General features: G+C 45.2%; 4 protein-coding genes across 4 annotated transcripts; 1 reads left to right on the top strand and 3 right to left on the bottom strand.

Moving 5' to 3' along the window:
- On the bottom strand, positions 1,540–4,726 carry LOC8077193 (pollen receptor-like kinase 5). The gene is made up of 3 exons (XM_002451590.2): positions 3,494–4,726; positions 2,684–3,364; positions 1,540–2,597 (listed from the first exon to the last, which is right to left on the bottom strand). Exons 1-3 carry the CDS (start codon positions 4,677–4,679, stop codon positions 1,987–1,989), a joined length of 2,478 nt encoding a protein of 825 aa, XP_002451635.2. The 5' UTR covers positions 4,680–4,726; the 3' UTR covers positions 1,540–1,986.
- On the bottom strand, positions 4,929–7,729 carry LOC8076127 (trihelix transcription factor ASR3). Its single transcript, XM_002451589.2, has 2 exons — positions 6,772–7,729; positions 4,929–5,465 (listed from the first exon to the last, which is right to left on the bottom strand). Exons 1-2 carry the CDS (start codon positions 7,631–7,633, stop codon positions 5,167–5,169), a joined length of 1,161 nt encoding a protein of 386 aa, XP_002451634.2. The 5' UTR covers positions 7,634–7,729; the 3' UTR covers positions 4,929–5,166.
- On the top strand, positions 16,103–21,920 carry LOC8077192 (serine/threonine-protein kinase HT1). Its single transcript, XM_002453332.2, has 3 exons — positions 16,103–16,394; positions 19,167–20,190; positions 21,200–21,920. Exons 2-3 carry the CDS (start codon positions 19,262–19,264, stop codon positions 21,537–21,539), a joined length of 1,269 nt encoding a protein of 422 aa, XP_002453377.1. The 5' UTR covers positions 16,103–16,394; positions 19,167–19,261; the 3' UTR covers positions 21,540–21,920.
- Positions 22,616–26,148, bottom strand: LOC8076126 (squamosa promoter-binding-like protein 4). Its single transcript, XM_002451588.2, has 4 exons — positions 25,546–26,148; positions 24,821–24,957; positions 24,272–24,505; positions 22,616–23,278 (listed from the first exon to the last, which is right to left on the bottom strand). Exons 1-4 carry the CDS (start codon positions 25,872–25,874, stop codon positions 22,965–22,967), a joined length of 1,014 nt encoding a protein of 337 aa, XP_002451633.1. The 5' UTR covers positions 25,875–26,148; the 3' UTR covers positions 22,616–22,964.

Here is a 26,586-nt window from a genome sequence, read left to right as displayed (position 1 = left end):
AACTCCTCTCATTCCTCCTACCGTCGTGCAGTGCTCACAGTGACAGAGGTGAGGTGCTACAGTGATGGGAGTTGTTGGAATAGTGGGTGACGTGCTTCTGCTGCAACGTGGGAGGCATGGCACACGTCACATCAGGTGTACAGCCACCGTGTGTTAGAAGCCTGGTGCCGAGGCCGAGGCTCGGGCGAGGCGTTGATTGCGCTCGAGGCCGGGGCTCGGGTGAGGCGTTGATTGCACTCGAGGCCAAGGGATCGGTCGAGGCGGAGATTGCGCTGGAGGCCAAGAGCTCGGTGGAGGCGGAGATTGTGCTCGAAGCCAAGGGCTCGGTCGAGGCGGAGATTGCGCTCGAGGCCTGCGCTCGAGGCCAAGAGCTCGGTGGAGGCGGAGATTGCGCTCGAGGCCAAGGGCTCGGTAGAGGCGGAGATTGCGCTTGAGGCCAAGGGCTCGGTCGAGGTGCTGGTTATGCCGGGGCTCGGGGTTCGTCTCTGTTCCTTTTTGCCGCATTTTTTCTCTTAATTTGGATATCCTGGTTTATGGTACCCAACACAAAGCACCATCAGCGGCCTCGGCAGTGTCGACAGCATCGGCGACATCATCAATGGATCCCCCCACGCACTGGACGAACATGGTCGGACCATGCGTCGGACATGCGCCAGGGGCTAACTGCAGCATCGGCTCTGGACGTGGTGACAGACGATGGCCACCACTTCCCCCCATGCACATGCCATGGAAGCGGTGAGTAGGGATGCGGTGGTCGGAGATGTCCTAAAGGACACGACAAACAACACCCTAGATCATATAGTGATGAAGGTCACCGGCGTGATGGCCACGGTGAATGGCCGACTCCACCACATCGGTGATGGAGTCAACCATGGCATTCATGGAAGCAACAGGATGGACCATCGTCTACCTTAGGGAGATGGCGACTCCGGTACGGTTTTCTACAAACTACTACTCCTCTAGTGTTCCCCTTCGCCTATTGCCTCCGGTGTTGCCCTTCCCCTTCCCTTTATCGCTCAGTGTGTTAGAACAGAGTGCGTGACAACATGTTGATAGCAAATCTCCGGTGTTCTCCTTCCCCGTTGTTTCCCTTCTCCTATCGCTCAATTTGGTTAGAACAGGGTACGTACATGAGAACATGTTGAGAGTGGAAAAGTTGAAGTAGAAACCGATCGAAAACGAAAATAAATGACCGACTGAGGGCACTCACAATGCAAGACTCTATTACAGAGTCCAAGACAATTAATTACATATTATTTATGGTATTTTGCTGATGTGGCAGCATATTATTGAAGAAAGAGGTAGAAAAAATAAGACTCCAAGTCTTATTTAGACTCTAAGTCCACATTGTTCGAGATAATAAATAACTTTAGACTCTATAATAGAGTCTGCATTGTGAGTGCCCTGATTATTCTGCTGAACAATATATGTATATATATAAGCCTTAAGGGCGAGTGTCTGTTGGTGGAAAGGTGCCTGTACAGAAGAGTACCGTGTTCCTACGGGGAAGCGTGGTTGCAAATCTGATTGATCACAAAATATTCCTAACCGCAGATATTGAGTATGAAAGGATTTGTACGAATTAAACACAATTACAAGACGGACGAATTTAAAGCACCTTACACACTATACACTAGCACCTCTTTTCCTGTGACAGATTAAATCTTAAGCTAAACCAATTTACACGATCGGAAATTTCCCATGAACATATCAGAAAGCGTATTACCATGCATGCATGATTTATCCCATCTCAAACGCATTCGTTCATCAAATCGATCAGCCGACGACCAACGCATCCAACTTTAGTTAGTTGATTTGTGGAACCAAATAAGCAACGACCGATCGACTCATTCATGCTCGCTCATGGCCGCCACGCCACGTATTGTATGTAAATCCTCGTCTCGGAGGCATGCACGCATGCACGACGTCGACGACTTGCTGATCGATCAGTGGGATTTGCTTGGTCAAGTACACACACTCGATCGCCTAGGACGATGACGACGTCGAGCCGGAGGCCGCAGCGGCGCCGTCGGGCTCCCGGATCTCGTCGATGTGCGCGATGACCGTCTTGAGGTCCCACCTCCGGTCGACGTCGGCGTCGCAGCACGCCAGGCCGACCTGGAGCAGCTTGACCATGTCGGCCTCGCAGCCCCTGGCCCCCGTGATGTCCTTGTCGAACACCTCGCCGGTGCGCTCCTCCGTGACGACCGACTGCACCCACCCGGCGAGGTCGGCGTTGCCCTGCCGCCCCTGCCGGAGGTAGTTCGCCGGGAACTTGCCCGTGAGTATCTCGAGGATGAGGATCCCCAGGCTCCACACGTCGCTCTTCTTGGACGGCTTCCCTTGCGGCGCGATGCACTCGGGCGCCTTGTACGCAACCATCACCTGCGCCGCGATCTGCGCCGTCACCACGGGCACCAGCGCGTAGTCCGACAGCACCGCCTCGAACGCGCCGTCCAGCAGCACGTTCGACGACTTGAGGTGCCCGTGCGGCACCGTCAGCATCGGCAGCTCGTCGTACAGGTGCGCCAGCCCCCTCGCCGCACCCTTGATGATCCGCAGACGCTTCCCCCAGTCCAAGAGCGACCCTTTGTTACCTGATCGATCGATCATCATAAGTTCAAGTTCATTTCATTTTCTTGCTGAATTGTATGCATGTTTTGTAGGAGATCGAGTACCATACCATGGAGGAGCTGCGCGACGCTGCCATTGACGATGTAATCGGTGACGAGGAGCTTCTCCTCCTTCTTGTAGAGGTAGGCGACGAGCGGGAGGAGGTTGGGGTGGGCGAGGCGGCCGAGGCGGCGCATGTGCTCCGAGAAGTCCTCCCGCCCGACGCCGTTCATGTCCTTGAACCGCTTCACAACCACGGCGGGGCCCTCGCAGAGCGTCGCCTTGTACGACGACCCGAAGTTGCCGCTGCCCAGCACCTCGGCGGACGCCCGGAGAAGGTCCTCGATCTCGAACCGGGTGCGGCCCTCCTGGATGAACACCAGCCGCCCGTGCTCGTCGCGGCGCGGGCGCTTCCCGGCGGCTGCGGCGGCACCGGCCCCGGCCCCGGCCGCGCCGGCAGCGGCGCGCGGCTGGCTGGTGCTGGCGGCGTTCTCGATGTTGACGGCCGGCGCCGTGTTGAGCTTCGGGTTGGAGGGCGTCTGGTCGCCGGTGCCCATCCTCTCGGCGGCCGCGCGCCTCGGCTTTCTTTTCCGGCGGCCGAGGGCGCCCGAAGCGATGCCCGTGGCGCAGAGCAGCACGCCGAGGATGATGAGCGCGATGGCGATCTTCATCATGGTCGACATGCCGCCCTGCGGCGACCCCGAGCTGTCGCATTCCACTTCCAGTGGTTTGCCGCACAGGAGCTTGTTGCCTGCATCGCATGCAGATCGCCGTCGTCGTTCATCAACAAGACATATATATCGAGAGGATTTCGCCGGGGGGTGAAAAAAAAAAACTAACTAAAGATGAGGCAAGGGATCGATCGATATATGCTTGCTACCTGCGAACATGCTTGCATTGAAACGGCTGAGCCCTGCCGGAATGGGTCCAGACAGGTTGTTGTTGGAGACGTCGACGAACCTGAGCTCCGGCTGGGAGAAGTCCGGCAGCGGGCCTTCGAAGTGGTTGTTGGCGAGCGACAGCTCCAGCAGGCGCGGCGAGGTGATGGACTCCGGGACGGGCCCGGAGAACTCGTTGTTGGAGAGGTGCAGCTTGCGGAGTCCGCGCATGGGGTGGAACGTGCCCTCGGGGATGGCGCCCGACAGGCGGTTCCGTGACAGGTAGAGCATCTTGAGCACGGCGAGCGCGGACACGTTGGGGAACGCGCCTGTGAGCGCGTTGTCGGAGAGGCTGAGCGCGCGCAGGCCCGGGAGCACGGCGAGGACGGCCAGGTCGGGCGCGCTCCCCGCCAGGCCGAGCCGCTCCAGCTGCAGGCCCTGCACGGAGCCGTTGCCGTGGCACGACACGCCGTACCAGGAGGAGGAGTTGCCCCGGCACGGGCCCGGGGTGCCCCAGTTCCGCAGCCGGCCAGGCGGCGAGCCGTCCGGCCCGCGCAGCGTGTCCCGGAACGCGATCAGCACGTCGCCCTCCTTGTCGCCCTCCGCGGCCGGAGACAGGAGGACGGCGAAGGCGAAGGCGAAGGCGACGCGGACGGTGTGGTGGTCTTGCGGCCGCGGCCGCGCCATGGGGACGCGGGCGGCGCCGATCGAGCAAGTCGTCCGACGAGACGAGACGAGACGAGACGTGCCGCGCCGAGCCGAGCCGGTGTTTTCACGCGCACGGCGGTGGTCGCCTTGCCGTTGCCGGAGGGGCTGTGACCGCTCGCCGCATGCACGCACGCCCGTGCGCGTCGTCGTGGGAGGAGGAGGCGAGGGCGAAGCTACGCGTCCCGCGTGTGCATGGGTCAAGAGAATGGAGGGGAGAGAGGAGGTGGCGGGGAGCGAGGAGGAAATGCGCGCGGTGATGGATCGCGACGCCGGGTGGGGAGGTAGTAGAGAGCCTAAGAATAGGCGGGACGGGAGAAGAGACGGCAGACGCCCAAAGCAGCGTCTGTTTAGTCTGTTGCTGCGGCGCGGCCGGTTTTCTGTTCTCCGTTCGTGGTTGGAGTTGATATGCGACACAGCAGGTTTTAGCCTTGGCCAGGTTACATATGGTTCATTTTTGTCAGCAACAACAAATGCCACCATGTCCCAGGACACCTACCTCCTAGCAAACATTCTTCTTCCAGGACACCTACCTCCTCGCCAACATTGAATATCCCAAATTATCACTATGGGCAATACTACGTACAGCTGCATCACCCTCTCATCTTACATCTCACATGTGAATATGTGATGCATCTGAGAACATCTGCTACTGCTACCAAATTAAGGCATCTGATCTCTTACCATCAAGGGCCAGAACTGAAAGGAACATCTGATTTTCAGGGCTACAACTGAAAGGAACGCCAGACAACAGATCTGAGCATCTGATCACACTAATCAAGGGCCAGAAACCCAGAACAGGGGCGATGTCAAGGCACTTTAACAGTGTCTGCTACAAACCCTACACCCAGGCTGGGCGGCCATCATACAGTGCCCCCATATTTACAAGGATGGACACACAGATAAACTACAGTACTAAAACGTTAAGCAGCATGATCTAATCCTCTGAAGGAAGCCTGTGTCGCATGCATCAGGTCATACCGGCGATGTTCTCAAACCCAGTTTCCTTGACCAGCTCGGTGAATTGGTTCAGGTAGCTGACAAGCCCACCAAGCGACTTGATCAGCTCATCGGCTTTTTTGCGGGTGGCCTCCATTGCATCAGGCAGCATCAAACCACCAAGAGCATGGTTCTGGCCACCATCTTGGGCAGCCTCTTCGTTCAGTATGGTGTGGATATGCTGCGCATTCTCGTGTAACTTGTTTGCCAGCTCCCATGCAATGTTTTGGCTTTTCTCGGGTTCAATACTTGCCCCCGTCTCATGCCCTTCTGCACAAATATATTGTGAAGAAAGTAAGGCAGCAACAAAAATTAGGACAAGACAAAAGGAACAAGAATACAGGGTGGTCGTACAATGTATGAATCAGAGTTGGAACTTAGAAGTTAGAACTATAGGGAACTCGTATTGTGCTGGCTCATTGCAGCATATAATATAATCCTATTCGACACAAGGAACAAATGTATATTCGATGAATATAAATGAGTTCTTAAAGCAAACCATCTGTCTAACATGATTGTGCATGCATTATTAACGCAGCATTTTGTTACTTGACAACTGAAGCTCATTTGCTACAAACATTGGCTAATTGATACTATACATGAAATAATATTTATGCCAGAAGTTCCCCAAAACTACAGGACAATAGGCTTTAAGCAGGTCCTTCAAATTTTAGACAGTATAAGCTTTGATATGAATATTTTGAGGACTTTAAGCTACAAAAAAGTTGTCCAATACAACTATACAAACCATAACTCTGACTGTTTTCAGTCACGAATCACCTTAGCATGGCATCGAATCAAAAGCTGACTGCAGAAAATTGCTTCATGATTTTATAGACCACAACCACAAGACAGTAACAAGGGATTAAATGACGTGTAAGATATCACAATACATTAGAGAGAGCAAATCTAGTGAAGCTAAAAGTTAAATTTTTTTTTAGAAAAAACGTGGTAAGTTTTCTTCTCCCGCCAATGAGTTGGACTTCAAGTTTCATTTTACACAGATATAGGACATGCCTCCCTACATTTGATTATTTTTTGATGATTTCGAAAAACTTTTGTGGCTTGTTTTCATGGTTCAACAACATTTACCTAGTTTTCCTAGCTATTTTGAATACGTGAAAACTATAACAGACCAATGAGGCTATGCTATCCTGCACTGCCCACTGAGCTGTGGGCATGACAAAACAGGAAAAGATATCGCAATTGGGCACTACAATGGGTCATGAGAAAGGATGAACATGAGCCTTATTTTCCTCAATAACCAGTACAACAGAAATACAGTCCCCTGAAGTTTTGTCTTCTTATGATGATATCATCATTCCTAATAGCGGTATTGGCATATTTGACTGACATCAAATTTCACTGATGAATCCACTAGAACCAAAACCATACTAGGCCAATCACTGCATATCAAATGCCCTGCTGAATCTCCTCATTTTTTTTCTGTTATAAATCCTCCTACTTCATAACCAGACTACATCTTTAGTAAGCAGAAGCAAAGCAAGCTATCGGCAATCATAAGAACACGAAACTGAATCAGCAATAAGTGGATGATTTGCAGTTTTGCACATACCCAAGTCATTTGAAGCACCAGCATTGCCGCCATCCTCCTGCATTTCTTCTCCATCCTCATCGACGTCTTCTTCTTCTTCCTCCTCCTCCTCCTCCTCTTTCTCTTCCTGTGGCTCCTCCTCCTCCTCTCCCGCTGATGCATCCTCCTGGACCTGGACCTGCTCTTTTCCAACCTCGGCCTCACCGGAGTCACCGCCGTCCTGCTCACCCACCTCGACGGCGGCACCGCCACCAACCAAGCCCTCCATCTCCTCCCCACCCGCGCCGGCCCCAGCAGCATCCGCAAGCAGCGCCTCCTCGACACGTATGAGCGCGTCCATGGCCCCATACACCTCGGCGTCGAACTCAGCAGGAAGGCCGGCCTTCCTCCGCGCCGCTGCGCCCATCTCCCAGTACGTTCCCCCAGTGCGCACCTCCCAGCGGCGCACGGCCCCGTACTCCGCCGCCAGCGCCTCCCAGCGGCGGCGGCACTCCCCGGCAGTCCTCTTGCTCCCGCTCCCGCGCCCGCGCCGGGTCCTGGGCCCCGACGCGAAGGCCTCGGATGCAGCGAGGTTCTCGGCGACCATGGCCCACTTCTGGAACGCGGAGACGGAGCGGGACCAGCCGTCGTCGACGGCCGCGACCTCGGCGACGAGCGCGAGCGTCTCGGCGGCCGTCCACTCCGGCGCGCCGCCCGAGCGGGTGCGGCGCGGGCTCGGGGGCGCCGGGCGGCGTTTGGCGGCCGGGGAGGAAGGCGGGTTGGTTTTGGCCGGGGAGTGCTGGGCCGCGAGCGCCTGGACCAGCGGCGGCGGCGGCGGGAGGGTGTTGCAGTTCGCCGGGAGCGCCTGGATGACACACGGCTGGTCCGCAGCGGTGGGATCCATGGGGCTGGTTGGCACGCCGTCGAGGGCGGCCGGGGCGACACGCGGGGAAGGGGAGCAGCTCGAGACCCGAGTGAGTGTGCGTACTGCACTGTGTGCTGTCGTGGAGCCGGGAGCCGAGACGGGACGGGAGTGGCCTGGTGGGCCTGGCTCCTTGGGCGGGCGGGCCGCGGGCGGATGCCACATCGCAGTGCCGGACAGAGGCCTTGGGCCTTCGTACCGACGCGGTGGCCGTGGAAGGAAGTCAGGAACGTTACGTTATCCTCTGCTGGGCCGAACAAAGGTGGACCCACACTTCATCCACGTTGAGCCTTGTTTAGTTCGAAAAAAATTCGGATTTCGGCACTGTACCATTCTCGTTTTTATTTGACAAATATTATCCAATTATAGACTAACTACGCTTAAAAGATTCATCTTATTATTTACAAGCAAACTGTGCAATTAGTTTTTATTTTTGTCTATATCTAATGTTTCATGCATATACTCCAAAATTTGATGTGACGGGGAATCTTTAAAAGTTTTTGGTTTTCAGGGTGAATTAAACAAGGCCCTTGTTTAGCCAAAAACTTTTCAAGATTCTCATCACATCGAATCTTACGCTTGTTTAGTTCTCCCCAAAATCAAAAATTTTTCAAGATTCTCATCACATCAAACCTTACGGCACATGCATGGAATATTAAATATAGATAAAAACAAAAACTAATTGCATAGTTTACCTCTAAGGCCTTGTTTTTCAAGATTCTCCTTCACATCGAATCTTACGGCACATGCATGAAGCATTAAATATAGACAAAAATAAAAATTAATTACACAGTTTGCCTGTAATAAATCGCGAGACGAATCTTTTGACCCTAGTTAGTCTATGATTGGACAATATTTGCCACAAACAAACGAAAGTGCTACAGTAGCAAAATCCAAAAAAATTCGCGAACTGAACCAGGCCTAAATCGCAAGACATATTTTAAAGCTAGTTACTCTATAATTAGATAATATTTGTCAAATAAAAACGAAAATGCAACAGTGTCAAAATCTAAAAAAAATAGATGTAACAAGGCCTTAAGCCTTGTCCAGCTGCCAAACATTTTTGCTTCCAAGGTATTGTATCACTTTCGTTTGTATTTAATAAAAATTGTCTAATCATAAACTAACTAGGCTTAAAAGATTTGTCTCATAAATTACATGCAAAAACTGTGTAATTAGTTTTTCTTGTTGTCCATATTTAATGCTTCATACAGTTGCCGTAAAATTCGATGTGACGGAGAATCTTGAAAATTTTGCTACTTTTGGGGAAGGCTTTGTTTAAATACAAAAAAATTTTGAAGTTTAATACTATAGCAATTTCGTTTGTATTTGACAAACATTAACCAAGCATAAACTAATTAGGCTCAAAAGATTTATTTCGTAATTTACACTATGTAATTAGTTATTTTAATCTATATTTAATACTCTATACGTGCGTCTGAAAGATTTAGGCCTTGTTTATTTCCACCCAAAATCCAAAAACTTTTTAAGATTCCCTGTCACATCGAATCTTTAGACGTATGCATGAAGTATTAAATATAAACAAAAATAAAAACTAATTGCACAGTTTGGTCGAAATTTACGAGACAAATCTTTTGAGCCTAGTTAGTCCATGATTAGACAATAATTACCACAAACAAACGAAAGTGCTACAGTATCTCGAAAAAATTTCGGAAAAGAACTAAACAAGGCCTTAATGTGATGAGTATAAAGTTTTGAAATTTTGGATCCTTCTAAACAAGGCCCGGTGCACACATACTAGTCCACCACGGCGTCGCGGTCGCGTGTCGCTGCGTCCAGCTCCAGCCCTACAGAACAACGTGCTCCAGCGTAGCATCGCTATCGGACCCTGACAGGGACTGCCAGACTGGCCTGTGATCCTGTGAACGTGCCAACTGAAGGCTTTTGTTGACTAGCCGACCGACCACCCCGACTTGGCGACTTGACTATGAACAGTGCTAGAGAGAGACGCGGTTTGAGATCACACACGACTACCAAGAACTTGTTTAGTTCCAAAAATTTTTTTACAAAATCTTTTATATTCTTCGTCACATCAAATCTTATAACACATACACGAAGCATTAAATATAAATAAATAAATAAATAATTGCACAGTTTAGTTGTAATTTGTGAGATGAATCTTTGAAGCCTAATTAATCCATGACTGAATAATATTTATCAAATATAAATGAAACTGCTACAATGTTTATTTTGCAAAAAATTTTGGAACTAAACAAGGCCTACGCAGGGGTGAAAAAGAAGCACTGGGTTTAGGCCTCGTCTAATTCCAAAAAATTTACAATTTTTTTAATTTCTCGTTATATTGAATCTTGCGGCACATGTATAGAACATTAAATATAAATAAAAAACTAATTATATAGTTTAATTGTGAGATGAATTATTTGAGTCTAATTAGTCCATGATTAAATAATATTTGTCAAATACAAAAAAAAGTGCTATTGTATAGTATTTATTCAACCAAACACAAAACATAATCTTGCTCTTGCATATTCATATTATAGTATTTATGGCTCGTTTGGTGGTGCTATTGAGGTTTTGGCTCTATTCACAATAATAATCCCTAGAAGGTAGAGTTAGTGAAGACATATGACGATTTCTCATCCTTTGTTTCCATTTCTTGTTCACCTTGTTCATCTCCCTTTGGCTCACTCTTAAATCCCATTTCTTGATCCAGCTTACATAAAAAATTGAGATTTGTGTAGCACCTAGAAGTTATTCTTTGCCTCTTGCTCTTGGCTCCTTCGCTATCACAGTTTAATATGGCTTGGAGGAGGACTAGTAGGTGAATTTTCTAGTAGAATTTTTGTTCAGGGCTGCTATTAGCTTTTGTGCTTAGTCTAAGACCCGCCAATCTAGAGTGGGTAACATGTACTTCTAATGGATCTTAAACCTTGATAATTTAAAAGAGATTAACTCTTAGTTGCTACTGGATTAAGAGTAGTGTCAACTACATGACATCACCTAAAAAATGGGGTTGTCTCTTATTGTCTAACTTTTCATTTCTTTCGTTTACTTTTGTTGCCATCTTTGAGCTAGTGTGCTCAAAATATTTAGTGGCTTTTAGACTTGTGTTTTGTGTTAGTGTGGTATACTATCTAGTTTATATTTCCACTAAATCTAAGGACATTTTTTTCCTAGGGCTAATTCTTGGCTTCTTGTTAGGAGTTAAACCTTGTTTAGTTCCTAAGAAGTACCAAACAATTTTCAAAATTCTCCGTCACGTCGAATCTTATGGCATATGCATAAACCATTAAATACAGACAAAAACAAAAACTAACTATGTAGTTTGCCTATAATTTACGAGACGAATCTTTTAAGCTTAGTTAGTTCATAATTGGACAATATTTATCAAATACAAGCGAAAGTGCTACAGTATCCAAAACCAAAAAAAATTGCCAACTGAACAAGGCCTAAACTATTTCTAAGTGAAATACTCATAATAAAGAAAAAAAATAAGAATCAATAAACTAAAAAATGTTATATGTCTACACTGCAACACTAAAGACATGCTTAGTTGACGTCTCGGTCGAGGTGGTCATGCTAGTCAAGTTGATCAGGTCCTTAAGCGTTGAAAATTGCGAATGACTATTTTGACAGAGTTGTATAAAAAGTTCGAATTGAACAAGCTACTCTAACTCGACTTGTGAAAAGCTTGTTCCCAATTCGACTTGAGCCTAGTTTGGAGCCAAACTTAAGCAGTTAATGCAGACCATAGGCTCATGAGCCTCGACTAGCCAAGCATGAATATCTTGATTAAGGCTCGTCAATTATCTCTTTTCCCATATATTTCACATATTTTCTTTAGTTTTCATTATAGAAACTTTGCTATTATATGAGACAATTTTATTAATATAATTGGTACACATGAAAGATGCTATTTATATTACTTTATGTTAATTAATTTGTAAAAATATTCTTCTACCTTGTTATCTATTATTTTTCAAACAATGATGTTTACCCATAAACAGTACTTGTTGAGTCGAGGTTGAGCCTACTCGAGTCTTTGACCGAGCCAAGCTCAAACCTCCCTACAAGCTCGTCTTGAATTCTATATTAAACTAGATCTTGAGGTGCCTAGTTTACTCGTGTCCGGTTCATTTGCAGCATTAGTTATTGTTGCATGCACATTTCTCAGAAATAATTAAGATCTAAATATCCTCTAAGATCCAATGTTAACTTTGTTATTATTATTATTATATAAATATTTGATAGGACAACTTCCTTACTTAGTTAAAAAAAATTGGTTGCTTTTCGGGGAAAAAACAGCTTTGTTTAAAATGTTGTCCGAACAGACCAAGTCTTCCCAGTTTACCGCCTATATGCTCTAAGACATTTTCTTTTATTATTCCCAGTGTGCGCTCGGTCTCTCCTCTCCTCTCTCTCGTGGCGGCGATTGGGCGGCCGTCGTTGCAGCGCTACGACCAAGTATTCTTGCGGCCCCACAACGGCAACCATTGGCGGACACAATTTTGTACCAATGGATGTACATAATTTTTTTTAACAAATCTTATGACTATGTATAATAAATAAATATTAACAACAATGTATAAGATATTATTAACAGTATTCCAATTTTCATCCCCTATTTCTAGTGCACTCCAATTGATTTCCTAAATTTCTCCTACTTAATATTGAACTTTGTTCATCTTTACGTGAAGAAAGAAAGGAGGAGTAGAAAAAAATAAAAAGATCCTACATTTAAGAATGGAGTTGTACTTATGATCTCCTAAATTTTTTTCTACTTATTTTTTATGTGTTTGAGCTCTTAAAATGATATGAGACTTTTAGTAGGGGCTTGAATGGAGTTGTCCTTATGACTCTAATATTTATGGTTCGCTTCTTATGGATGTGAATGAAACATATCAATGGACACGTCTATTTATACCTGCTCATGGTCACTATGATATTATAAATATATATTATAATATTTATATATTTTCTAGATATTTTTATCATACAAGAATATCTAGACTTAAAGTATCCTAGTTTTTGCTACGAAACATGATAAACATGTCTCATGTATACTCAATATTTATCTAGAAAGTTTCACAAATATACATCGATATCTTTTGTACTAGCATTTAATCTTTTATGTTTTGCCATCTTGGCCTCCTACCTAGTGAGAAGTTTTGCACTTCTTTTATCTCCTACATTTTTTATATCAACATCACTCTTTTGGATACACATGAGGCTCCTAAAATTTGTTAACAAAAACATGACATGGCATACTTGACATGTGGATCCATGCATCGGCCTATAGTCTTTCTACTTTCTTTTTTCTCTCTCCTTAGTCGATTCTTCCTACTCTTAATCTATCTGTAGAGGGTGGCGACTGCCTCTTCTCCCCTCGCGGTCGAGCTTACCCTAATGTTTCATAGGGTGCTCGCCTAGACACGCTTATGCGCTAGTCGGAGGGGCACTATCTTGCATAAGGGGGTAGATGGAGAATAGGCGGGGTGCTCTAGATCTAAGTGAAAGCCCTAGTTTGGTTTTGGATAATTGATGAAACTCTAGTACTAACCTCTATACTAAGTGTGTGTAGACTTAACGAGGTTGGTACATGCCAAGTGATGGAGCAAGTGATGATCATGGTGATGATGGTGATGACCACAAGATGATCAAGTGCTCAACTTAAAAAAAAGAAAGAGAAAAACAAAACCCTATGGAGATCAAGGCAAAGGTATTGCTTAGGGTTTTGGTTTTGGTGATCAAGATACCATAGAGGGTGTGATCACATTGAGGATAGATAGCCATACTATAAAGAGAGGAATTCTTTGGCTAAGCAGTTATCAAGTGCCACTAGGTGTCATTGTTCATGTGCATGCATTTAGAACCTAGTAAGCTAACTTAACTTCTTCGAAGAAAATAATTATGAAAATGCTAACACACGTGCACATGTTGGTTTACACATTGTGGTGTTGGCACGCTTTGAGAAGGAGGTGGAGGTTAAACGCGTGGGGTCATCGAACCCACACGTTTGCAGACCTCTCTGGGTATAAGACCGGTGTGCACCGGACGCGTTCGGTGCCAACTTAACCGCGTCCGGTGCTCTGCAGGTGACCGCTACAGATCGACGCGCGAAAGTGAAAAGGGCAACACGTGGCAGTTTTTCAGGGCACCGGACGCAGGGCTTGAGCATCCGATGGTTCCCTGCGGTGCGTTCGGTGACCCCAAGTTCAGTCCAGTGAAAGAGCCAACGACTCTATTTGTTTGAGAGGCTTATAAATACGTGTTGGCCGGCTTAGGGCTCACTCTCTTAGCATTCTATCATACTTGACATACTTGTGAGCCTAAGCAAACACATCCCACTCATCTCTTTCATAGATTAAACATCTTTGTGAGATTGGGAGTGATTTCAAGTGCATTTGTTTGAGTGATTGCATCTAGTGGCACTTGGAGATCGATTTGGCTGCGGTTTTCTTGTTACTCTTGGTGGTTGCCGCCACCTAGACGACTTGGAGCAGCGGAGGAGCATTTGCACGAGTTGGTGATTGTTCGTGGCCATCTCCCGGTGATTGTGAGGGGTTTTGTGCCTACCCCGGCGGAGAGCCAAAGGCAACTCTAGTGGATTGCGCGTGTCATTGAGCTACCTCACTTGTGGGTAGGTTCTTGCGGTGTCCTATTGAGGACGATGTTCGTGCTACACCTCTTAGCCGCCAAACCACCAAGTGTTGGTCGACACAACGGAGACGTAGCGTGCCGGCAAGCACGTGAATCTCGGAAGAAAATTGTGTGTCTCCATTATGATTATTTATTGGATTTCTCCCGGTGATTGGACTTCATATTATTGTGATTGGTTCATGCCCTCTACGCGGTGGTATAAAGATCAAACACTCTCCCTTACTTTCTTGCAAACTAGAGTAGTTTACTTTTTGTATAGAAACTTTAGGTAGCTCTCTAGTGTAAGTAGAGACATAGTCCTTATGTGCATAATGATTATAAACAACTAGAATTGTAGGTTAGGTGGCTTGTAAACACCCCTTAGAGCTAGAGCAAAAAGCTTCGCTTTGTTATTTACTAACCTCTTGCTCTAATGAGTTTATAGAATTTTTAAATAGACTATTCACCCCCCTCTAGCTGTATTAGGATCTTTCACTAAGTCAGCCTGGGCACAAAATACCGAGAACCGAACCGAAAATACCGAGAACCGAACCGAAAGTATTGAAACCGATTTTTTCGGTACCTTGTTCGGTTCCTAATTTTTAGGAAATGAATTTACCGAGGTAAATTCGGTACTTTACCTCGGGAAACCAAATTTACCAAAATGTGCTGAGTTTGGGTGTAGTTATATTATTAATATCACTATTTAGTCTATTATATTTTATACATGTGGTACTATACTCATATAATTTTGTGGACTTGTATATGTATGCATTTGACACTATTATTCTTTAAGAATTATTTCCAAATTATGTCAAAATTAGCTTTTGAACTTGCTATTATATGTTTGTGTGATCAGTTCGGTATTTTTCGATAAATACTGGAACCGAACCGAAACTACCGAAACCGAATTTCCTCGGTACTGGTTTTTGAAAGGAACCGCTCGGTACCTATTTTTCGAGGAACCAAATTTCTATAAGAACCGAAGTACCGAACCGAAATATCGAATGCCCAGGGTGAGATCTTAGGCCGTGTTGCTTGAGAAAGGGATGACAGGTGGCCGCAGAAGTGATAAGTGCGTCTGGAGAAGCCTAGCGGCAGGCTCCACCAGAAGAAAGGCACGCTATGGGTGCAACTAGAGGCAACAGGTGGATGGTGGGAGGAGGATGAGTAGATACGATGGGCACGAGGTTGCATAGGCGATGATCATAGTCTGAAGGAGTAGAGGCAGTGCTGACAGGTGAGAGGTGTGGACGAGAGGAGACACTGCAGGAGATGGATGGATAAGGTTAAATGAAGTGTTGACTTATGTCAAAGATGATAAGGTGCAATAGGTAAGGTGGACTAGATCTAACATGTCTATTTCTATATAAGTTTAAGTCCATACTTTCTTATTTTTATTTATTCAATAAGATAATAATATATGTTGTTGTATAGGACATTGGAGAATGTCTAGGTGGGTCATCTATGGATACCCATACCATTCAAAATATCACGGTTTAGAAAGATATATCAATACTATTCAGGATATTAAAAACATGCTAATATAATTTCATACATCTTCAAAATAATACTGTTGTGTTTATAATTTTAAATCTAAATTGCATCTTCTTTTTCTTCTTCCTTTTCTCTCTCTTCCGTTTCACCACATGTCAACCGCTGTACGCTGTACCATACACACGTGAAGTTGGCCATGAGAAACTGAGAGAAAGATAAGCTAGACTAAAGATTTATTCAGTTTTGATAAAACCATAAATTATAGCTTCGCTAAAACCGCTCCACTCCTCTGTTTTTTCTTCTTCTCAAAAACAGCTTCTCAAAAGAACGTTTGACAGGCTCGTCTAGACGAGGCAGAGCCCGAGTCGGGAGCCTAAATTGCCCGCACGCCCCCTTGCCCACCGCCTCGAGTCGTCTCGCCCGCGGCCGATCTCCTGCATCCGCTCGCCGCGCCGCAACCCGGAGGCCGGAGGAGACTGCGCTCAGTCGAGCACCACCTGGGGCCCAGCATCCTCGCGACCATCTCGGGCAGGACGTCCGCCCTCTGCAGGCCAGTCCCTGCGACCGTCGCTGCTGTCCACTGGCCACTTTGCCCCGCGACGACGAGCACCACCAGAACACTAAGGTATTCCCTCCCCTTGGTCGGTTGGTCCTCCCTTCCTGCTGTGCTAAATCGTGCGCCCAAACCTTAACGTCCTTTACTGGGTCCGCCCTTGCCGGCGACGAGCACCACAAGGTACGCCCGCCGCTTGGTCTTCCCCTCCCTTGTGCGAAACGGTGCATCCAAACCCTAACTTAGTATTCGTATTCGGATCTAATCTAGGAGTAATTAAGTGTATATTCATGTATTATGCCTACTAACTTCGATTGTTTTTCCAAACTTGTCGGATGTTCTTTACTGGATCCGCCACTGCTGAGCCCCATAGATTTAGGAAAATTCTTATTTTTAGTAGTAGAAGGCGTTCCTTCCTTCTATTTTTATGGAAAAATCACGGCTTCTTTGGCTGTATCAAGGAGTTACTGCTGCGCTTTTAAGCTAGAATTACATTTGCCAGCTCACTTCATTAAAATTATCCTGTTTTATCTCACGCCATGGCCCATAGAAGTGCTGAGAAGATGGCGGTAGAGGCCGTCCATCCAATGGTGTGGCTACGGCGACGACAGTGGCAGCGCTGCCAGTCCTGGCTGGTCATAGCATCGTGTTCCTCGTGTTCATGATCTGCCTTCGTGATCTATTTGACCAAAGGGCTGATTGGAAGAATAGGAAGATGTGGAGGGTTTCTCATGAGAAAATGCAACAAAATATAAGGAGAAATAAATAATGAAAGTTGATATCTAGATTTATGTAAAGTTCAGGGTCTCCAATATACAAAGTAGTTTATTAGCTTCCTCCTTTGTATCCGAAGAATGTGCAAATCAGCAAAAACTTATAAAATCCATTTTAAACTGAAATCAAATAAAAAAATGATTTAACTCATTTTAGATTCCATTGGACTAGAACAATCATCTAGACATAATATAACACATGTTGCCCATATATTTTGTTTTGTGGAACCATTAATATATTTTGTTACACATGAACAACTCATATAAGCTTGACTTTGATATAAACATATTAATATATTATTTATATTGATGGTTGTCTATAATATTCATGTTTGATCATGTTGCCAGATTTACTAGTCTATAAAATATTACAATTATATTCAACTTAATTATGCTTGATTTGTTTTGTATCAACTAGCAACATAATGGTATATAAGGATCATATTCATATTTGATCATGGCCATATACAAGTATTAAATAATTTATAGACAGTCAAATAAATAGCTCATTGTATGAATAGTCTATTTAGCTATCTGTGTACGGATTTCAAAAACATACAGACAACATGCTGTCTGTGGACTGTACATACCCTTAACGAAATGGATGCGTGAGGCAGAAGCAAATAGAAACCGTATAGGTTCAATCCTTTTGGCCTGCCGCCAGAACTCGTCTCGCCCGCGGCCGATCTCTTCCATCCCCTCACCGCGCTGCAACCCGGAGAGGAGACTGCGCTCGGTCGAGCACCACCTGGGGCCTAGCGTCCTCGCGAGTAGCGACCAGCTCCGGCGCAGCGTCCACCCTCTGCAGCCCCAGTGTCCCCGCGACCGTCGCTGCTGTCCAATGTTTTCTGATCGGCTTATCGTTTCTAATCGGTCTGGCACCGATCAGGACGATCAATCGACGATCAGGACGATTAATCGACTCCTGATCGGTCTGATCGTCCATATAATCGTCCAGCATAAAGCAGGACTATATAAGTATATATCATATATGTATGGTATATATACCATATACTATATATTTATATAGTACACATCAAGCATCAAGACTATATTTCTAGTTAGTTGGCTACTTACCTGTGAGATTTGACTCTATATATTTATATATGGACATCAAGCATCAAGGTCAAGGGGGAGGAAGAAGCAGGCAGCAGGGAAGAGTGAGGAGGAAGCAAGCAGTAGCGGGCTACTTGGATTGGAGCTGGAATGGGGAGGAAGAAGCAGGCAACAGGGAAGAGGGAGGAGGAAGCAGCAGGCAGCAGGGAAGAGGGAGGAGGAAGCAGCAAGCAAGCAGCAAGCAGCATGAGCAGGAGCAGCAGCTCAGTAGCTGACGGCTGGAGTGGGAGTGAGGACTGAGAAGAGAGTGGGGGTGAAGTTATAAGGGAAACCCTAATGGGCCTGACCCAATTAAATATATCCCAGGCCAAAAGCAGACCATCTGCCAGTCAACTCTGATCGGTCAGGAGGCCTGATTGGACGATTAATCGTGATTAATCGACGATTAATCGGACGATCAGGTTTCTGATCGCTCTAATCGAATCGGAGGCCCTAATCGAGTGCTACAGACCGATAAGGACGATTAATCGCGATTAATCGGACGATCAGAAAACACTGTGCTGTCCTACTTCGTTACTTGCCACCTTGGCCGGCGACCACAGGACACCAGGTATTCCCTCCCCTTGGTCCTCCTTTCTTGCTGTGCGAAGCCGTGCGCCCAAACCTAAACCTAATTCGTAGGTAAAACCGTGCGCCCAAACCCTAATATACCGTTGCTAATCAGATATGAATCTAATTACAGCTGTATATGCATGCATTATGACTACTAACTTCGATTGCTTTGCAAAAAATTGTTAGGTGTACATGTGTACATCCATGTTCTTTACTGGGTCCACCCCTGACATGCTGTTTGGTGGTCGTCAGCTCACTTCATTAATTTTATCTTGTTTTAGCTCACTTCATCAATTTTATCCTGTTTTAGCTCACTTCATTAATTTTATCCTGTTTCAGCTCACTTCATTAATTTTATCCTGTTTTTAGCTCACTTCATTAATTTTATCCTGTTTTATTTTAGAGATCGTGAGGGGGCAGAGAAGATGGCATTTCTTGCTTGAGGATGGGCAACGTGCAGCAGCTCTATTGTTAGGAATTAGGATTGGATCCTGGGAGATGGCTGAGGGGGCAAGGTTTCATGGTATGATAGGCGGAGGTGGTGGCAAGGGGATGCAAGACAATGAGATTAATGGCTTCTACAACATGCCGTATTACCAAAAGTTTGGGGAGGGCTCTCACATGTCTGTAGACAGCGCCGATGGCTTCAACATGACCAATTGCGCTGGTGGTTCTGTTGCCATGTCAGTGGACAACAGCAGTGTGGGCTCCAACGAGTCCCGCACAGTCATACTGAAGCATCCAGGCCTTCGTGATGCCCCAACTGCAAGCTATTCAGTTGGCAATAGTGTCTTCCGCCCCAACCGTGTGGCTGCACACACGCTAAATGAGGATGCATTGGCCCGGGTTTTGATGGACCCAAATCATCCTACAGAGATACTCAACAGCTATGAGCAGTGGACCATTGATCTGGGGAGGTTGGACATGGGGGATCCTTTTGCTCAAGGAGCCTTTGGAAAGCTGTACCGGGGAACATATAATGGAGAAGATGTTGCCATTAAGCTGCTGGAGAAGCCTGAGAATGATCCAGAAAGAGCTCATTTGATGGAGCAGCAATTTGTACAAGAAGTTATGATGTTGTCTAGGCTGAGTCACCCAAATATTGTAAGGTTCATAGGGGCATGCAGGAAATCAATCGTGTGGTGTATTATTACGGAGTATGCAAAAGGTGGCTCAGTCCGGCAATTCCTGGCTAGAAGGCAGAACAAATCGGTGCCTTTGCGGTTGGCTGTGAAACAGGCGTTGGATGTAGCCCGGGGAATGGCATATGTTCATGCATTGGGATTTATTCACAGAGATCTGAAGTCAGATAACCTTCTGATTTCAGCAGACAAATCCATTAAGATTGCCGACTTTGGAGTTGCTCGTATCGAAGTGAAAACTGAAGGGATGACACCAGAGACAGGAACCTACCGCTGGATGGCACCGTAAGTTATAGTTTCCCCTTACTGAAGATTGCCCTATGCAGAAATTTCTTTGTATCTCTGCATCTGTAATGCCTGGCATTTAATTTATTTTGAAAGACAATTTGCATAGCTCACAAGTTCTCAGGCCTTCGCTCTAAAACAGTACTGTAGATCAGTATTACGGCCTTGTTTAGTTGGCAAAAATTTTGGGTTTTGGGCACTGTAGCACTTTCGTTTGTTTGTGGCAAATATTGTCCAATCATAGACTAATTAGAGTCAAAAGATTCATCTCGTGATTTACAGATAAACTGTGTAATTAGTTTTTGTTTTCGTCTAAATTTAATACTTCATGCATGTGCCGTAAGATTCGATGTGACGGATAATCTTGAAATTTTTTGGGAACTAAACAAGGCCATATGTCGAATAGCTGCAAAGTTCCTGACGTGCAGGTATTCGAAATTTTCAGACAGTTTGATAGTCTTACTGATTGTACATCCAACTTTACATACATACTGGAAAACTCAAGTACTCAGCTGTACATGCTGCATAGCAGTTCTTTGGATTAGTTAACTGTATTATTGAGCGTTCCATTATGCATCGCTGTCCAGGCTTTTCATTATATTAGCAATATATTGTTGCATATTCAATAAGTCAAATCATGTTAATGGAACCGAGTTTCATGCTTACGCACAGAACAGTGGATAGACTAACTCTAAAGTTATTAATATGGTGGAACTACTGGACTATTGTGTCCAGTTCCAATTTTTTTACTAAACTATTGCACACTTGCACTTATTTTGTCCACAGTGGGGAAGGGTGAGTGGGCGACTATACCTATATAACAAAAATAACTGAAAAGATGTTTTATTTTTGTATACATGGTCTAATTGTTTTTGGCTACAATAAGAAATCGGAGATAAGTGTTCAACTTACCATTGCCTGACTAGCAGCCAGTTGCGTCTGTAATTTGGATTTTCTTAATGCCTTGTTGTATATAGTATATGATTTCGCCTTCCATTTTTCTTTTCAGGGAAATGATCCAGCACAGGCCCTATGATCATAAAGTTGATGTCTATAGCTTTGGCATCGTCTTGTGGGAGCTAATAACCGGCATGCTTCCGTTCACCAACATGACGGCTGTTCAGGCAGCTTTCGCTGTTGTAAATAAGGGTGCTCGCCCGGTAATTCCTCAAGATTGCCTGCCTTCTCTAAGCCACATTATGACTCGTTGCTGGGATGCAAACCCAGAAGTTCGCCCACCATTTACTGAGATTGTCTGCATGCTTGAGAGTGCTGAGATGGAGCTTGTGAGCAACGTGCGCAAAGCACGCTTCCGCTGCTGTATTTCTGAACCCATGACCACCGACTGAAGTGGAAGTTGGTGGCTAGATGACCACAAAGTGGGTAAGAGAATGGAGTGGGAAAAGGATAAAGAGCCTATCTCATGTATTCGTGTCAGTGCCAGGGTCTCTTCTGAAGACCCTAGGATTTGAGCTTCTGTGTTGTTGCATTCTATCCTGTGTAAGTTGCACAGCTGGAGTAATCTCTTCTGAAAGTATAGGTAATGTTTCCTTGTATGTTAACAAGATCTAACTCTAATGGAGCTTTCCTGTGTTAATAATATCTGCCTGTTCTTGTAATCAGCATGTTTGCTTGCACCATTTCTGTTCCTTGCCCTTTGTTGTTGACCTACGTTCCAAGACTGTTTTCGGTATGCACTTCAGAATGATATATGTCTATATTTTTTGGTATATGTCTCTCTCTTGTCTATGTAGCACCATCTGTTGACTCATGCAAGTTCGCTGTTGCTTGTACTTGGTTGTTGACCTACGTTCCGAGTTCACTGTGGTTTCTGCACTTCGGAATGATATTTATGGCTTTAGTTTTTGGTATCTGTCTCTCTCTTATGTATGTGGCTTACGTCTCTCTCTTATGTGGCACCATCTGTTGCCAAAGTCACACACATGGACTTTTGATGCGACCATGCTTGTGTGCGTGTGTGCCGACCATGGACATTTTATTTTCTGGAATTTGGCTGGAAGTTCCTACAGTACATGGGAAGCTGTATGGTGATTTGTCTGGTTGGTTGCACTGAAGACGGGATTTGCGTCAGCCACATACACATGTGGGTCAGGTACTCAGGGAGCCTTGTATGGAGACAGTTGTGATGGTGACCAAATTGTATGATTCCCCACCCCAAAAATCAAAACAGCTGTTTGATTTGGAGACACGATTGATTTCTTTACTTTATTATAAAGAGAAGAGAGATTGATTTCTTTACTTGGAATTATACCATAAATTGTTCTCTTATTGTATCAATAAAAACACAAAAAAGCAGAAGGAGCTGAAGTCTTTCTAATATTTTAATGATGTCAGTATTTAAGCAACAGCTTTTTTTATGTTCCTAGGAAAAACATTGAAGAAGCAACCACCATATATACAGACACACAAAAAAAAAAACATGTCCAGATTCATCAAGGACAGTTTAAAGATATCCAACCGTTGACATCATCATCATCATCATCATCAGGGCAGTAAAATAAAAGTGTAAAACTACATAGTATCACACTTAGAAAGTTCCAGAGTCGTCACATCACAGGGGGCAAAAAAAACAACAGAAAAAATGGGTCAATCACAGGTTGGAACTGCATATTAAACATAAGCTGATAAATATGCAGATAACATTAACTGAGAGATCCTTATGTCCGGTGGTTGGTTGAAGAACTTCCTGCACAAGCCCAGGCCATCTTCATGGCTATTTATCCAAATGATCAACTGGCGTGTATCTTTCACGCTTAATTTATCTGGTTTACACCGAAGAAACTGGGCTCATAGACATTGTTGCTGGTATCCATGGTAAAACGAACCAGCTGAGACTGAGACTGAGCAGCTATATGCTGTCCATCAGCGCATGAAGCTGGACCAGAGTTCCCCCCATGTGATAAATGAAGGTCACCACTGTTCTCGCTGGCACCAGTGAATTGGATAACGCAGGATGTTTGATGTACAGGATCAGGCAATCCACAAGCGCCAACTGACAGAAGAGAGAGAGCACGCTGAAGATCCGGTGCTCCATCAAATTTTGAAGCAGTTATAGACATGTCCGGACCTGCACAACCAATCATTCAGACTACGTTATACACCCATCGGGACAACAAAGAACATCAAAATGCAGAAGTTGCAGGAACGGCATGGCAAATGAAATCACATGGTTCAACAAACTAGCATGAAAAACAGAGTTGGACAACAATCAATTACAATTTCTAATTCTGATGCTCAGAATTATTACACTGGTCACTAGCACATGAAAATTTAAGTGCAAGATAGTCAAATGGACCTGCAACTTATTACTAATTTCTTGCAAGCAAAGTTTATGTGTCATCCATAAACAGAACAAGGACTAATTATCTCAACAGTGATCTAGAACTTCAGAAACCTACAACACCAACAACACCAACAACAAAGCCTAGAATATGATAATTTACAGAAAAACATCTATTTTTTCTTGGCACTCAAAACTCATCATTGCTAATAACCAAGTCCCAATACCATTTTGGAGAAAATGATACCAGTCCCTGACTCCCTGTGGTATTTTATTTACCTTAAATCTAACATAATCAAATGTTTGGATCCTAGATCAACACGTGAATACAACTGACGGTTAGTATTCTTCTTTTTTCTGGGAGTAATTTTACAGACTAAAGAATCATGCCACTTACAACAAAACATCCACTAGCCCAGTATGAATAGAATTATGGCAAGGAGTTCGACATTCTTTGTTCCACCATACATTCTATGTAGACTAAATCATATGAACAACTACAAAAATATTTTGACTTGTAAGTTCACAAGCTTCTGCAACAAAATTTTAAAGTACTCGTGTAATAATAATCAGCTTCGCATCTCTGCAAAATTTAGTACGATGACGGAATGGCTAAAAGGTTGCTTTTATATGTCAACTGTCCAAGATGTTTCAGGAAAACCAGAGATTCTTTACAACCTTTTGTCAACAAATATGGTGAACCACTTAACAAAGCAAATAACAGCTTCCTTGATGAACAAATTTCTGCAGCAGGAAAGAATAATGTTTGGAAAATCAAACCTTTCATTGGCCAAGGCTCATCTTTGCCATGACTAAGTGTTGGAATAGCATTGGACATGTGAGATTTATCCAAATGAACTTGTCCCGTAATTGTCCCAACTTTTGTTGATACCTCTCTTGTTTCCTTTGCATGAGGGAGCTTTAAGTCAGATGAACTGTCCCATGGAGAAGTGAAAGGCCTTACATGACTAACAGGAGCTTTATTCCAGACAAAACTTATTTGCCTCCTATCATCTGCAGTGGCAGAGGAGTTCAGGAATAAGAACATTTAACTTTACAGATAGGAGGTAAGATATATACATTACTAATGATGGTACTCTCAAGTCTAGTTCCTAGTTTGTATTTAACTCCATGAAGAAACACAACAGGCAACTTATTGCCAACTATAAAAGATAGAAAGCTTGCCATTTGCGCAAAGAGACATCTATTTGCAAGTTGTACATGCAGATAAATCTAAGCATGAAACTGCCTAAAGAGCTCATCACCACTATTTTGCCAGTGTCCACTGAAAGCAAATTTCAAACACTAGTTAAGATATGAACACATTACCAAACAATGACGAAGGCAGCCTTGCAGAGGCAAAGGTGAATGCATCTGGCTGAGGCTTCCGGCGGCGGGCATTATGATCAGACAGACGCCTCCTGCAGCTCCTCTTCTTCTGATCAAACTCTGACAGGGCATGGAATCTGGATTACCAAAACCCAAGCAATCAGCACAAACAAAATAGGTCCTACTTATGGTTAATTGCCATGTAAAAATGCATACATACAGGAGATATATGCCTGCAATCTTCATACAGTAATAATGGAATAAAAATAGACAGAGCCCAGTAGCCCACAAAAAAAGCTCATCCCAAAAGCATACACATATATCGAGAGCCATACCAAAACTGGAAAAGGGAAACAGGCAGTGTACAGCCATTTCACCCATGCGTACGATTCTCCACAAGTACAGCAGTACTAATAGTGGAAAGGAAGTATCTTTCGTTCCCAGATCAGGGAAAAATGCAGTTCCGTACCCAAAAAAAATCCCGCACAGCAACCTCGCACGCCGTACACACACAGCAGCATATATAGCCGCAAAACGTAAAGAGAACACGTAAAAACACCTGCTTGTCCAAACCAATCAACTAATCACGCGATTATTGCGGCCCAAAAGCGCGACCCATGGTTTGCACAAAGCAATCATAGGAAGGAAGACGGAAGCAACCGCACAAAGCAAGCGAGAGCAGAGGTCTGGGGGTGCAACCGAAATCAAGCAAGAAGACGACCCACCGGCTGCACTGCTGGCAGAAGCGGCGCTCCTGGCCGGCGACGATGACGCGGGGGGACTTGGTGTGGGCCTCGCAGACGCGGTGCTTCCGGTGGTAGTCCTTGACCCTGGTGAGGTCCAATCCGCACCCCTCGACCTGACACCTCACCTCAGCTCCCCCGCCGCCGTCCTCGCCCCTGGCACGCTTCGCCTCCCGCTCCTTCCCAGCACCGCGCCGCGCCGGGGCGTCGCCGGAGGAGGAGCCCGAGCCCGTGGCGGCGTGGTCTCCCCAGTCCCAGAGAAGGGGAGGCGAGGAGGGCGAGGAGGCGGGCTTCGGGGCCGTCCACTCCATGCGGCCGGGGCGACGACGATTTGGGCTGGTCAATTCCGGATTTGGGGATCGAAGAGAGGAGGAGAGGGGAGAGGAGGTGAACAGTGTGGACTGTGGAGAAGAAGAGATGGGGGAAAGAGAATTTTGGAATAGAAAAAAGGCAGGTCTTTTTTATATTTGGACCTCCTTTTTCTTTGTTTTCCCCTCACTTTTTTTCGCGTACTAACAATGTCTTTTCTTTACACGTTTCTCTCTCTCTTTTTGTGAAGGTCTTTTTATCCAGATAATTCTCATTTTCGTTTGGGTTCCTATTCCTACAAAAGATCGGGTATGCTTTATGCAAACATGGTGTTCACAATTGAGAAAATTGTATACTTGGGACTTGCATAAGTCTTCACCTGACGTCTTCACTCTTCACTGTATCCTGCTTCCTGCATATGTCTTGCTGCAGTGATGACTTTAGAAATGGTTACTCATCATCCAATAATGCTGATTGCTTTGTGCTAAGCTGCTAGTGGGCCACTTAATTAACTTTTAATTGAATATGTTTAGTTGAGACGTGAGAGGCTTTGGATCTCTTCTTCTGCTGCATATATATATATACATATATATTTAAATATGATAAATAAACAGACAAGTGGGGAGGTCAGAGGTCGTTTTCCTGGCTCCTTTATTTCCCCTCATCGTCAGAACACACAAAAATAAAAATTCTGCCCTTCGTCTCCCTCGCTTT

This window comes from Sorghum bicolor, chromosome 4 (genome assembly GCF_000003195.3).
Source record: "Sorghum bicolor cultivar BTx623 chromosome 4, Sorghum_bicolor_NCBIv3, whole genome shotgun sequence".
Classification (NCBI taxonomy): domain Eukaryota; kingdom Viridiplantae; phylum Streptophyta; class Magnoliopsida; order Poales; family Poaceae; genus Sorghum; species Sorghum bicolor.
This window is presented reverse-complemented; position numbering and strand designations above follow the sequence as displayed.